The 15,383-nt window shown below is 41.9% G+C and overlaps 1 protein-coding gene across 11 annotated transcripts in view; it reads right to left on the reverse strand.

Moving 5' to 3' along the window:
• NRXN3 (neurexin 3) overlaps window positions 1-15,383 on the reverse strand; it is a 984,867-nt gene that overhangs the window by 671,243 nt on the left and 298,241 nt on the right. For all 11 annotated transcript variants that reach the window (XM_065635027.1, XM_065635026.1, XM_065635029.1 and 8 more), the window contains one exon: window positions 6,435-6,638. In XM_065635027.1, coding sequence (XP_065491099.1) covers window positions 6,435-6,638 — 204 coding nt within the window. The remainder of the gene's footprint in view (window positions 1-6,434; window positions 6,639-15,383) is intronic.

The following is a 15,383-nucleotide window of genomic DNA, read 5'->3' on the forward strand; positions in this document are numbered from 1 at the left end:
CTGGAGCAATTGGTACAATCACCATACAGTGGTGGGTATATCCCTTATAGGAGTTGGATGGGATAAGGGGAGTTCTGAAGTACATGCTGGGGAACTTCCCTCTGTGACCTGATGGAGAGTGACAGCAAGAGTGAGAGAGATTCCCAAGTCTCACTGCAAACGAGATCGAGAGAGTTGTTACGGCTGGAACAACAGGGGAATTTCTTATGGGCTAAACAGTAAGTGTGCTGGAAAGGGAAACGTGGCTGGCCCTTGGCAACATTCATCGAACTTGGAAACTAAAACCACTGTTGTGTTATTGACGTCTGCAGAGTAGTTTTGTGGTTATATTTTTTTTTTTCAGCGATACCGACATAACTACATGTTCCAGGGCTTACCCTCAAGCTGAGTCATTGACTGCTCCAGGTGAAGGGATCGATGCTTCAAACTAAAAACCAGTCTAGCCCTTATCCTGACTTCTAGATTTCTATTTCCAAGGACAACGGACCAGGTCACTGAGGGGGTTGTCCTGATAACTACCATGGCGCTGTGAGATCTCCAAACTCAGCGAGCACGAAGGCTCTGCAATGCTGTGCAATGGAGTGCGAGGCAGAAACGCCCCAGCGCACTCCAGAAAATACAGCTCCTGAACAAGTCTTGGTCCAGCTGGGTCAGTGGGGATCCTGCTTGGCAGCTGAGCACATCTGCCTGCACTGTTACACCAACACCACCATACTTTCCACATTACCTTCACAGAAAAAGTACAGGTGTTTTTGTTTTTGTTGATTTGGGTTTGTTTGTTTGTTGTTTTGGGGTTTTTTGTTTGGTGTTTGGTTTTGGTTTTGTTTTTTGTGGGGTTTTTTTTTTACATTTCCTTAATTCTGAGCCTTGCCCAAAGCAACCAAAAAAATTTCCAATCATTAATACATGAAGTTGTTTTCTCCCTCTTATATCAGTTTTAGAAGGAACAAAATACCAACTTTCCTCCAAACTAGTACAACATTACAAATCCAGAGCAAGGGATGCTGTTGCTGGCAGTAAGGTACGGGTTTAGTCTGGTCTTTGGTCTCAAAACAGCAGCAGCTGGGGGATTCAGGAATAACTAAAAAAAACTGCGTGGGATTCCTCCTGCACTGTACCAGGGCAATAAGACTTCTGGTAATTGTCATCTGGGGCTCTCAGCACTGTTATCAGCTTCTACTGATCGGATTTGCTTTATTTAGGTATGGCTGCATTCCTGACTCAAAAGACATTTCCCCTTGCTTTAGGTTTTGAAGATGAGCATGTCTAAACATCTATAAATCCAGTCATTTGCCAGTTCAGCAATTGGATGAGTAACCTGGAGGACAGCAGTGAAGTGAAAACACGGTCTGTAACTGTATGGGGAGCAGGATGAGCTGGGAAGACCTTCTACAGTTACTTTCTTTCATTAGTATTCCTAATGTGAATCAAAAACTGCTTCCTCAGTGCTCAGATGGAAGGTTTTCCAGAGCAGATCACCTAGAAAATGGGCCAAAGACCCTCTCCTTTGAAAAGGTTAAATAGCTGCAATTAGCTAACACTGGGGATTCATTGTTTGAAGAGATATATTTAGCAGCAGACAGAAGTCTCTATGAATTAAGCCTGTGTATCTTACCATTTGTATCTTTGTGCCTGAAAATAGTGATATTTCTTTGGCATTGCTAAGACACCAGGATGTTTTTCTCCTGAATCAGGAAAGTCACCTTTGCTGTGCGAGGACAAACTATTTGTTCCTTTTGATGAGCGCCCATAATACAGTTATGGAGGAGCACTTTAAGTCAAGACAAGGAAAAGAAAGATAATAGGGTCATGACAGGTTATTTTCTGTGGGTAAACTGGATGAGGTCCTGTGCAGATTCTTGCCCTATGTTATAGTGTATCTCCTTGCCTCTCTCCTACTTGCATGCAGTCAACCACCTGTAACTGGCAGCTGACACATATTTTTGCATGACTATGATAAACAAAAAAACAAAAAAAAAATCAAGGGCTTTTGTATGTACTGATTATAGAAAATAAATTTATTAGTGAGAAACGGTGTGAACAGGCATACACTTGCAGGTCTGAGTGTACAATTCACACAAAAGGAAGTGTGGCATAAATGTCCACACACGTTTTAAAAAGAAGGCTAGAAACTGTGACTGCGCTGTTTGTACACAGAAATTACAACAGAAACTTTGCGTTTTGGAGGGCAAAGATGTTTTGACACTCCTGAGGAGATGTCTTAGGAACAGACAGGAGAGAGGGGTGATTGATTGCAGTTCCTCACAGAAGAACTGACTCTGATTAACAGGAGGCAGGCACTATTTACTTTAGCCACCAGTGCGCTGAAGATGAGCCAGGCCAGGGAGAAACAGAACTGAAATATTCTTTAATAAAAGTCAGTGACGCTACTTCTGCCACTCATCAGTGGGAGGAAAAAAAACAAGTGAAGGTGGATTTCCCTATTGGACCAGACATTTCTTTCCCTTTCTGCACATCATCTCAGCATCAGGAATTATTCCCAATAATGTTCCAAGCCGTGATTTGCTTAATTTATCTCTCTCTCTCCTTCCGCTCTAGACCTATTTCTTCAGAGTCCTTCTCAGCAGAAGTGAGATCTGTATCACATTTGAACTTCTAATCTTCACACAACAAACACTGAAACTACTGTGAGACCCGCTGTCAACATGCAGCTGCAGTGCCTCAGGCACCTCCAGGGGAAAGGTCTGAAACAACTCCCTCACCCCTCTTTCTTAGAGAATTATTCATCACTGCCCTTCCTTTCCCTCCTACCTTCTACAGCCATCACCCACCCATGCCCCTGGTGCGCCGTGCCCCCTGCTTGTTTTGGTTGCGAGTGCTGAGGAGGCGGGGGGGATATGCCAGCCCCTGCAGGCTGCTCTGTACGCTCTGTTCTCAGGGCTGTTTGCTGTGCGGGCCGCAGGCTTCAGGCCTTTGAAGGGTTGAATACCATCTTTTGATTTACCATGGTTGATGGGGTATGGGAAAGCTTTACAACTGAAATACACAGAAGAGTTTTGAAACAAAAAAAATAAATAAAATAAATAAATAAAAAACAATACAGGGAACACCTTAATAACCACACAAATGATAATAAGTATTCAAATGGAATAGATCAAAGAAGAGAAGAAAGAGACAGCTCTTAGTAATAGTATTAAATGACTTACAAGAAAAGCACAATTAAATAACTCACCACTCAAAACAGTCTTTGTTTGCACACATCTGTCATGGGTTAGACACTGGGGGGGATGCTGACAGGTAGCTAGTCAGCACCAAGCATGCTCAGGTCTTCAGAGGTGATGCTGATGATTGCTTCTCACTGGTAAGGGGATTTTGGCAGGGTCAGATAGTGAAGATTCGGTTCTCATTTGTGACATTTTGGCTATGAACAATCTCCTTAAAGAGTCAGATGTGACTTAGAGTGAACGATTGAAATTGAATGGCTTTGGTAAAGTCATTCCCCTTCAAGTTCTGTTTCTTCGACAGCAAGGCAACCTTGCCGTTTTGAAAGAAAGAAAGTCCTGTTTTTCAAGGAATATATCTGACATCTTTATAAATCTGAAGAGAGGAGAGGTGAAGCTCAATCCAGGTCCTAACAGTCTAAACTACCCTTCTGTTGAGTTGCACATGGAAGGAGAGTGCTGACAGGTTTCCACTGATGCAGCCTGTAGTCACTTTTGGAAGAAGATTCAACCTTACAAAACTTTCCAGCTCAAAAGCTGCCAAATCTGGCATATACATTGCTTCAGTCCCTGCAACTACACAAAACCAGCCTTCAGTTAACACAGGGTTTGGTTTACACATTTTGTCCCTGTAGTAAACCATCAATGACACATCTCTTTCCAAACATGTGCAGAGCATGTGTCAATTCTTTAGCCACATCTTTTAGAAGACAGAGAGTAAGAGTTGAACAGTTCACCTCTGGGCTAGGTGATGGCGTAACAGACCCCAGCGAGTGCTAAAAGTGACTGATGCCAATCAGGCACACAATATTCACAGGTCCTGAGGGAAAATATTGTCTTCCAGCATGATATAAGGAAAACAGGAAAGAATAAGCTGTAAAAAATGGTAAGTTTATTCAGGGTAATCTAAATATGCCCTCCTCATATTCACATGAGCTCTAAGTCTAGGAGGCCCTGAACACCCAAAAGGAGCAATTCCCCCTATTCTCATTGATTTTAAAGGAAGATAAAGATATAAAAGAATCAAACAAATGGTACCTTTCTCAGAAGAAAAAGCGATAATTTTTGATGAAGTGTGGCTGTTTTCATGCTGTAGTACTTTTCATGTGGGAGTATCAAAGGTGATAGAAGCAGCACTTATTTTAATAATACCACAATCCCTGGCAGGTTGTGAAGTATTATCTCTTCAACAAAGAGAGAAACTAAGACATGCAAGGTAAAAAAAACGGCTTGGGGTTGCAAGGGTGTAATGTAGAGCTAAGTAACTAATCTACTGCCCTATCACTTCCCCAACAGAAGCATCCCACTGCCAGTGTTCCAGTGACTAAGTTTATTCTCTGAGAAGAAAATGCCTAGCAATAATTGCCAAGAAAGCAAACAGTGGGGAAAAAAATAACCTCATTTTGCCAGATTATTAGCACCAACTGTATTAGATCAGAAGAAAATGGAGACATTATATATACATGCACTGGAGTTTTGTGAAAGATTCTCTTTGCAGATGTAAGAATGCTCAACAGCTATTCTTTTGAGCTGTTCTCCAGAGACACCCTGTAAATCCATGAAATTTTCCATCACTTAAAAGTTATTATAGGCAGAGATGGCTATCATTTGAGTGCTGTTTCTCTTTGTTTGAGAAGTTACTGTCATAGCTGAGGTTGATCTATTCACTCTGTCCTCTAGGCCAGTCTGGGTAGCACAGCAACTGAACCTATGCTAGCTAGAGAGTCAATAGTGCTTTACACTTCTTCAGTCAAACAGGATCTCTGTCACGCTGCTTTTTTTTTTTTTTTTAAATAAAAAGCCGGGGTTTCTATAGCCCCTTGGATGGAGAATCTTTGCTTTTAAGAGATATGAACTTGTTTAAATGCATTTTCTCCTCTTCACTTTTTTCCACCAAGAGCAGATATTAAGGGTCTGATTTGCACTTTCAAAGCCAAAAAGACACTAGAAGCAATTTTTAAAAACAATCTAGCTCCAGAGGACAACTGCTGGACAACATACTGCCCAGATAAGGGTGAACCCTAAAGTCACCACTCAAGCTCACCTATGGCACATCAAGACCTTGACAAACTTATCGTATGTAGCTGGGACAGGAGTTAAAAAACAAGAACCATTACTACAGCTATGGGTGTATAACACAAAGCCACTACATGATTTGCTCCTGATATCACCACAGCAGGGCTTTGAAGATGCTGATACTGTTAGCTCAAAAAATGTGAAAGCTTGTGTTGGTGGGGATTTGAATTTGAAAGCTGACACAAGCTTTCACAGACCATGCACCTATCTTCATATAGAATGCCCTACATATTCGAAGAAGTTTAACATTTTGCACAGTCATGATAGTTCTGCCTCTTTGACTCAGAATCTCTTCTTAGATGTATTCTGGATATACATGAAGCAACAAGTTGCATCACTGAGCGGTGAAAGAAAGCTTCAACTTGTATGTTTACATTCTTTAAAAAGGTTCTTTGTCATTCAGTACAATACTTCATGACTGGCAAGAAAATGGATTGAGACTAATCTAATAGTACATTCACTCCCGATTTTTTCATTGTTGTTATTGTTGAACTTGTTTCTAATTGTCTTTTAAAATTATTTTCTGGAAAAGTGTAACTCTAAGGAGACAGAAGACAACCCTTTGGGATGAGGAGGGTGCACTTTTTTTTATTGCCTTCATTTTAATAAAGACACAATCAAAAAAACCCAGGCTTTTTTACTAGATATAAAAAGCCCTGAATGCTGAAACATATAGCAATTGGCAAATAGAAATAACTAGTAAATTAGTAAAATAGACCAAGTTGTATCAAACGCTGCCAAATTCTGTAAAGAACATGGGATTCACAGGACTTCTGCTTGCTACCATATATATCTTGACATTTTGCGTCCCTCCCATGTTTGGCTTTGACTGTTTTGAGTGATGCTAGATGAATGAGGGATGTAACTGATCAAAAGATGGACCAAGCAGCATGTATCACACAGAGCTTCACCAGTCCCAGACCAAGAAAGGAAACTTAAAAACTTAAAGACTTAAAAACCAACACTGTCCATAACGAAGAACTGACAGCAAATCTTCATGCAGCAATGCAGAAGAGAATTTCTCTCCGCAAGAGAATATAATTAAGAAGGTTTCAGCAGTTATTTTAGAAATCAATCCAATCAAACCAACAGAAATTAAACAAAATTATTTTAAAAACCACTAATCACAAGCCCAAACTAACAGTGAAGGGAGAGTGAAAGTTTTTTATACGATACCTAAATTGACCATAAGTTTGACACGGCCTCCATCGAGCTCCAGGCGCAGAGTGTCAGCAGAGTCTCGCGAGGTGGTTGCCATCAGCAGCCCATAAGCACGCTGGGACATGAAACGGAAGGACACGTCTTCTGCTTCTGTGTGCATGACCATAGGCATGATGATCTTCATGTACATGCTGCCATCATAGCTCAAGATAGAGGCCTCTGCAAGGAATCAGCAAACAATTGCAAAAAAATGAAAAAGAAGTTACAACTCTGTATGATCTTCACTCCCAAAAAACCCTGACACTTATCATAGAGCACTGTGTTTACAGAAACCATACCACTCGCCACAGAAAGGTGTGTAACTGGGGAAAAACACAGCAACTGTTTAACTGCATCCAGCAACTATATGTGGCAAATATGAGCAGCAAACATAAAGATATGGTATTGACCACAACTGGAGGCAGCAGTACCCATGGAGACAAAATCCCCAGCGACAAGTATGTTAGCACAGGGCACTTTTGTGATAATGAGCTGGCCAAACCTCTGTTTTTCGCATCTTCCAGAAAATGCAATCTCATCCATTAGTCCAGCCTTCCCCTGCCCTAGATGCAATGACTACTTTAAATAATGTCTACAACACTTCTACTAGAGGATGTAGTCTTGCCTTTGATGGCTCAAAATTCCTATTTCTGGTACTCTTAAGAGCTGTTGCTTATTTAGAGAGGAATTTCATTCCATTGCTAGCACTTTAAAGAAAAACAACTGTATGAAGCAAGTTTCCTAGCGGGTCTTTTCTACATCAGATTTGTGCTGTTTCATGATTTTATATTTTTCCACTCTTTGCTAACAAGTAATGTTTCTAGAGCCCTGCTCACACAACCGATGGCACTGCAACGATAATGAAAAAAGGAACAAACCAAACTTCATTGCAAATTTCAGTGCCATTCAAACACAGGACATGTCAGGAGGTGGAGGCATGACAAAAGCCAGAAGGAGAAAAAAGTAAGAAACAGCAAGGAAAGAAGTTGTGTTTTTCTATTATCTCTGAGGATGTTGAAGAAAATGGGAAGTTCAGCTGAGGAAAGGAGTTATAATACTTAACATTCTCTATTTGTTCAGGGTCTTGCCTGCAGAAACTGTTATTCTTCTCTAAGGGGCTAGAATTAAAGTGTTGTGACAGAACTGCAGCAACCACTATGGCATGGCAATCATTGTTTCAGTCCAGGAATATTCTCCAAAGCATTTTTATCAGCAGAATTTTAAAATGTACATAAATGTATTAATGTCTGAATCAGACCACCCCTTCTCCCCACAGCTAACCCTACTGAGGGCAGAGCCATAGAGATTGCTCCATGTAGGACTTCTACCATAAAACTATACATAAAAATCTCAGAGGATAAGAAAAAAACTAGTCCAGCCCCCTAAGCATGTGGGAGGATTGCTCCTTAAAGCACTCTTATCAGTGCCTCATCCAGTTAAGCTACAGTTTTCTCAAAGGGTTGGGATTCTCATCAGGCACCCCACACAGACCCTGGAAAGCTAGCATCTCTTTTAACCAACTGCAACACGTGTATTTAGGATCTAGATGTTCTCCTCATGTTTCACCCCTTTGTCCTATGTTTCCCAGACAGGCTATCCAAGCTGACAGGAGTGCAACTTCTAGTGCAAAACAGCAAGTCTGGCAAAGCCAATCCTTATGTCCTCTCGGTGCCTAAATGTTAGATGCTAGAGTAGGCTAGATGGATGGGAAACTGAGGAACAGCCATATGTCCATGCTGGAAAGGACCCATGGCTAGCTCCACAATCCCAGTGACAGAACTACAGTGTGGTAATAAATATGCAAATAAGGTGATAAATAACGATATAAGCGTCAGGCTGATAAAGTGCCAGAGGAGACATGTATATGGTTACAAAACATTTGGTGGGGATCACTGTAGTTGTGCTGCTGCAGCAACCCACCACACTAATAGCTGGTGTGCAGCACCTCTCTGGTCACAGGACATACAAACCCATCAAGAAGAAAACTTTTCTGGGATCATCATTAAAATGAGACAGCTGTGAACAGCATCCCTATCCACCACTTTTCTTAGCTGCACTCCCCACACACTGTCATGGTCTGTACACACAAAGCCCCCTACACATAATACCCACTCAGCCATACATCCACCTTCTGGGTACCAGCTGTCGGTGCTGCCCTGGGGGTTCACATCTTCACTTGGCCAAGAAACAGAGAAGGAAAGAAAGCTCCTTTTTCAAGGTGGGGAAATGGTTTCTTCTTTTCAAAGTGCAATTCTCTTCCCCCTCACGTCTGCACCTCTTACTTGCCACCCACAGCTGCAAGCTGGAACTAAACGTACTGTATATTATACATACACTCAAAGGCAATGTGTATGTACACACAAACCCTCCTTGCTCTCTTTCCTCTCTCTCTCTGCAGATTGTATTAGAAAATGCAGTCAAGCATGAAATGGCTCTTTTGACGCCTTCAGCTCAGCTGTGCCTTGCATGAAAGAGTTGCTTGCCCCGGTGCCTGAATAGCTGTGAGAAGGGAGTTGGAGGACATGCGGACTATGAAGGGGCGTAGCTGACACAAGAGCCCCAGCCCTGCTGCTTCCTACTCCGCAGCACCATGTGTTAGGTGCTTTGGAAACATGAGTTCTTCTGCAGACACTAGAAGAAAACAAATTGAAAGCTGGGTAGTAATGAGTCTCTTCCCTTCAAAAATAATTTGTGTCCTTCAGCTCTACTGATCCCATTGCCAGAAAACTACTGTCCTTAGACAAGAAATCCCAACCATTATTATTATACTTATGTAAGAAGGACCTGAAGAACACCCAGAATTGCTGAAGATGGCACAAAAGTCTAGACAGCATTTCAGCGGACATCCCACAGTAGCCTAAATCAAGTATTACTGCCCCTCCTCTGGCCAATCTGCTACAAACAGGGAGCAACAAATCCTTGTAACAATTAAGCAGATAAAATGAAATAGCCTGAAATCCTTGAAGCAGCATCTGCACAACCACAGGAGATGGCAAGCTTCTGTCCTTGTGTATGCCCCCATGCTGACCTAAGCCCGGCCCAGCTCAGACCACCTATGCACTTGACACCTTTTAAAAATAAAGAGATTTCATTCTCACCTTGCAAGCCTTCATCATTTGGAGTATTTGGGAGCTTTTTCAGCACATCTCCTTGTAAGCAGACCACTCCCTCCAGCTACAAAAATACCCCTTCTGAGGGGAGGGTATTGCCTAGTAGCAGTCATACAAATAAAACCAATCTCCTTGTCTTGGCAGTCAGCCCTCAAAACTTGAAGAAGGCACTTTACAGCTAAGCAACACATACAGCAAATCTGCTCAGGGTTGAATGTAACCTGGCAACAACCAGATGACCTCAGTGTCCTTGACACCTGTGTTAGTGACTTCTGCCTGAATACAGGCATCCATTAAATTGTCCCCAGCCATCTGCAGCAACGGGACTGTAACACTTTTCAGCACCATAAATATAGGCAGTGGCACAGTTATCTGAGTTAAAAATACATGCACATTGCTTCCGCTCTTTTACGGTAGGTATTATACGTGAATGCCTCTAAGACATGCATAGAAGCAATGGGTGAAACCATGTTTCAGAGACCCACAGATTTGTACAGATGAAAAGATCCAGAACGCAATTTATTTGCAATCACAAAGCCAGAAGCTTCACTGCCATTAGCTTGGAGATGGGAAGATGAAGAAACCAGGTGCTGATTCAAAACTGCCCTGACATAATGCCAGAGATCTGCGAAAATCAATATGTTATTAAGAGTGATTAGCTTCCCAGTCTTGTGCTCTGAGATCCTGCCAGCTTTAATTTTACACTTAGCATCCAAAGGAGCAATTCCCTGTTCTTCCCTACAAGGCTCTGCATAAACCTCATGGGGAGACAGAAACAGGCGTGTTCTTAGAATACAGAGACAAAAATATTCAAGACCTCATGCTCTTTCTCCTGCTTTTTAACCTTTCCCTTGTATTAATCTCCATTCTTTGCCTCTTTCCTTTCTTCTCCTGTTAAGCTTTTCTGTAATCTCCTATTCTTCCCTGTGATCTCTTTCCTCTGCCTCCCAGGTAGCAATATAACTTTCTTCCTTCTTGAAGCTTCCAGAAAGATGGCAGTGCAAGAAGGAGGAAAAAATACCTTCCCTTCAAAAACATTCAGTTGAAATCACCAACAACAGCAGTTCATGGCACATGATGTATTCCCCATAACTACATTTGCACGAGTCAGCTCCCACTGAGCAGAGATTCCTGAGACAAGTGTCACCAACTCGACAGGCACCAGACACCTGGCAAGGAGCAAGTGCAGCAAACAGGTAAGCTGGTTCAAACTACGGGGAATACAGACCAAACGTTTCTACCTTCTCGCAAAAATTGAAATATCCTTCAAGAAAACGTGCCAGAACTTTGTATCCACAAACCAGACAAAACTCCCTATAGGAATTACACAGCACATCTCTTTCAATTCCATGCAAACCTGCCAGCTTTTATTTTAATATATCCACCAGCAAACACATGGTCACAAAGAAAAACAGCCTTGATTTTCTGAAAACCAAAATCACATTTTACAAAGAAAAAAAAAGTGTCATAAAAATTAAAAAACAAATCCTCATTCCTGTCAAGTGGATTCCATACATATGAGTTTCAACAACAGAAGTCTGTTAAGTAACTTGTGGAGCCTGAATATCGTCACTCAGACCAAAATCTGACTAGGACTCAGGAGTTAATGCACCTTTTTTGGTGAAAAAAAGGTAATGGGAACTTAAAGTGCTCACAAGCAGTTATAACCTTGTATATCATCTGGTGAGACAGCTGGGAGCTGTGGGGTCCCAGAGCTGGGGTCTCACTGCCCAGGGCTGTCCCACACACCCAAGGAGGTGGGCACAACAGACCTGCAGATGGTGGCCAGCTCCAGTCAAGAGCCCAGGCAATGCCGTGTTGAGGAGGCAGGTCCAAGGTCAGCCGAGGAAGTCAATCCACAGGCCAGGGCTGGGGTCAGGTGCCACGAGCAGCAGTCATGGCCACGGCGACAGGGATGGGACCTGCCCTGGCTCAGCAGGGCCCACGGCCGGGCAGGGCTGTGGGGAGTGGGAGACCGACCCTGCTGCAACATCGCTGGGGCAGGGAGCTGATGGCTCTGGGGAACTGGCATGTGCTCGTGGGCTAAGAAAGAGTAGGGGAGCCCCGAGGGCCAGGCAGGGCCTAGCAGTGCCCTCAGGGCCACGGCAGTATGGAGCTGGCAGTACCACGCTCCGACCCGGAAGAGAAGTCCATGTTTACTAAATGCACAACACCACCTTTTGCAGTAATTTGGACTTTCCCTGGATGTCTCTAATCCATTTGCCACTGAACCTCACCTGCCATATAGGAAAGAGCAATGTGAAATTTAATTTACCAGCACTGAGAGGGTGCCGTGGTTTAGCCCCAGCTGGCAACTAAGTACCACACGGCCGCTTGCTCACTCCTCCCCTCCCACAGTGGGATACAGAGGAGAATTGGAAAAAAAGGGTAAAACTCATGGGTTGGGATAAAAACAGTTTAACAGGAGAGCTAAAGGCAAGATCCAAACAATAAAAAAATAGACAAAGCAAGGGATACACAATGCAATCATTTGCCACCCAGAAACCAATGCTCACCCCGCTCCCAAGCAGCAATTCCCTTCCCCTGGCCACCTCCCCCAGTTAAATACAGAGCATGATGTCCTATAGTATCAAATATCCCTTTGGCTAGTTTGGGTCAGCTGTCCTGGCTGCATCCCCTCCAGCTTCCTGTGAAAATTAACTCTATCCTAGTCAAACACAAGACAGAGGGACAACAATGAGGAACACAAAACTGTGTTTAAATACCCACCTAAAAATAATTATTACATTAGAAATAATGATGCAGTTTAGTAGTCTAGCAAAATACCCTGCAAATAGTATCACTAATCAGCCACTGATAGGTTTATTGTACTCCTAAGAACAAAGCTATTGTGCTTTAAAAATTTCAGCCCGTCAAGATGTCAATAGCATCATCATCAGTTGTTATGCGCTGAAAACTCATGAAGATAAAACAGTTAAAATCTTGGACACATACAGCCACATAAATGTAAAGAACCTGGACTGTTGTGCTGGTTTTGCCAGGGCTCATCCTCCATCACAGACCGAAGTATTTTTGCAACATCAATCCAAAGGTTTTTTTGTTTCAAATTAAGACGATGCTGTCTTTCCTTACTCTCGGTAGATACACATCTGCTTTACAAGAGGACTTTCATATCCTCAGACTCAGCATACCATTACCTCAGCTCTCTTACTCTATTCTAGCCTGAGTAAACCTCATTCCTTCAACTCCTAGCTTTTATTTTCCAACGTTTGTCTCTTCTGCTTCTCACCTCTGGCTTCTCTTCTATTTCTATACTACTTTCTTAAATTCCAATGCTCCAGTTTGAATAGCATATGCCAGCTAAGACCAAAATGCACTAAAAGTAGAATAATTACATAAGACATCCTTATCAGTACAATGAGTACAAAATATTTCCAAATGAGCAGCAAATGAGAGAGATAATAGAGGTAGCTGCAAGGCATTAATCACATTTTCAGGGATGCAAGAATACTGGTGGAGCAGTAATAATAATTATCACTTATAAGACCGCTGCTATAGACAAAAATTGCTAGCAGATGTTTACATAGACCAGATGACATCCAGATGAATATTTTTCATCAAACACATATTTTCAAAACTCTGTGAAATTTATAGCACAGCTTTATTTAAAAGATCTCATTACTTTTAACATACATGTAAATCTGAAAACAGCCTAGAAGTGCTGGATGGTTCATATAAAACAAACAATTCCTGAAGAACACCTGCAGTGCAAACCACACCTATCCATTTATCTAAAAACTCAGAACAGAATAAATACCCTATTCACCATTTCCCTTTCGATACTACTGTCTCTTCCCCATTCCAGTATCTTATCTATTTCATATCATTTTCCTATGAGGTTTTTCTAAACACAAGTAGAAACACCAAATTACTGCAGAAAAAATTATCATTTAAGTATCCACAGAATGGAAGACACAAATCTAGGCAACGAAGGCAAACTAAGAGCCCCAAGCAACATATCCACGTGAAGGTGCGGGGTTCACTGCAAGTACTGTTATGTCCTTTCTCAGACAAAAAATTTAGCTTGATTCATAAAGCTAAGGCATTGAAATTACTTAGGAATGGAAGCAATTCTGAAAATTTTTCAGAACTGCTACACATTTTTTTTTAATCTGAATCCAAACTGCGCAACTTGCTTTTCTAGTTTAATATTAACAGGAGGTTATATAATACCAAAATCCTGTAAACTGTCCCTGAGAATTTTCAGCTCTAAGTGGGTGTAATCTCAAGGAACTAGTTAAAACTATGAAGATTCTACCATTGTAAGGGAAAATTGCATCAGGTTTCTGACTGTCTACAATAAAAACTTAAGTGGAGATCTACTAAATTTTAAACTGACTCGGAGAAGACATGTTAGGATCCAGGATCCCAAATCTCCTTCCATTAATAAACCTCAGAAGTCTTCACACTATGGATCCTTTTGTTTAGCTTCTGTAATGAACCAACCCTCCAGCTCCCAAGGCTAACCTGTGACCACCCTTCAGAGAAGTATGGACCAGTTTCCATCAGCATCAGGTTTGTTATGTGCTTCCCCTCCTCCTGTCATCACCACACACAAAAGAGGATAAATCAATTAAGGGGTGTAGTCAGGTGCAGAATTACCAAAAAAACAAAAAAGAAAAAGAAAATAAAATAAAAAATCCCCACTTTAATCCACAATGAAAGGTAAATGTTATCTAATAAACTTGGGCTGCAATCATAAAGAACAGGGCTGGAGAGCACTGATCAACACAGTGGAAATATTTGCAGACAGAGGAAACTGTAGCTTGTAAATGTTATTGCTAGCCCTGGGAGGGGACAAGCAAGGCTGTATTGCCATACTGAAGCTTGGCAGAGACACAGGGGAACCAAGAAGGAGCACATGGGCTCTTGAAACTTAGTTCAAATGTCACTCTAACATTTACAGAACTGTGTGCAACTATTTGGGAAGAAATCTCTGTCAAGAAGGCTAAGGGTAGAAGAATTGCTCTTCAAAGCCAAGGAGCATAACGAGGAAGGCATAGGGAAATCTGCTGCTAAAATAATAGTCTGAGAGTTTGCCTTACACACATAGTAGGATGTAGAAAATGAAGTGACTTCTGTTTAGTTTGAACATCTCTGAGTCCTCTTCATGGCACTGTCAAGACACTTGAAGCATCTGATCAATCTCTTCTCAGTAGCATTCATCAAAAAATAGAGATGAAGTTTTGCTCATCTCAGAAGTATACATTGAAAGAAAGAGAGACACAATTTGCAGCAAGTGAAATCCCAGAAAAGTAAAAGGAAAAAAATCTACACAATGAGGGTGGTCACACACTGGAATGAAAGGCTGTAGAAACTCCACCCCTGGAAATTTTCAAACCTCAACTGGATAATGCCTCTAACAACTGATTCTGCCCTTGAAGTTGGTCCCACTTGGAACAGGCAGTTGGGACAGAGACTTCCAGAGATCGCTTTCAACCACAACTGTTCTATGACAAGTGCCAGAATGCACCGATTTCACTGGATATTGCACCGTTTCAGAGCCACCATCTTACACCTGAAAGTTGATACTGATCTGAGATGGAATTGATTTTGTCTTTTGAGTTACTGCATTAATGGGGATGCTGTTTATGACATGTTGTTAAGCCTGAAGAAACAGGAGATTCAAAATTTCACACTCCTACAGGCACCGTATGTCCTTGGGCAAATTCTTTATCCCCACTGAATCAGCTCAACAATTACAGTTAGGAATCAAACATACTATGACACTGCTAAACACACCCAACTAATGTGCTTTTGATCTTTGATCCCACAAGTCAGGATGCTCTCACTG

Source organism: Caloenas nicobarica, chromosome 5 (assembly GCF_036013445.1).
Source record: "Caloenas nicobarica isolate bCalNic1 chromosome 5, bCalNic1.hap1, whole genome shotgun sequence".
NCBI lineage: Eukaryota > Metazoa > Chordata > Aves > Columbiformes > Columbidae > Caloenas > Caloenas nicobarica.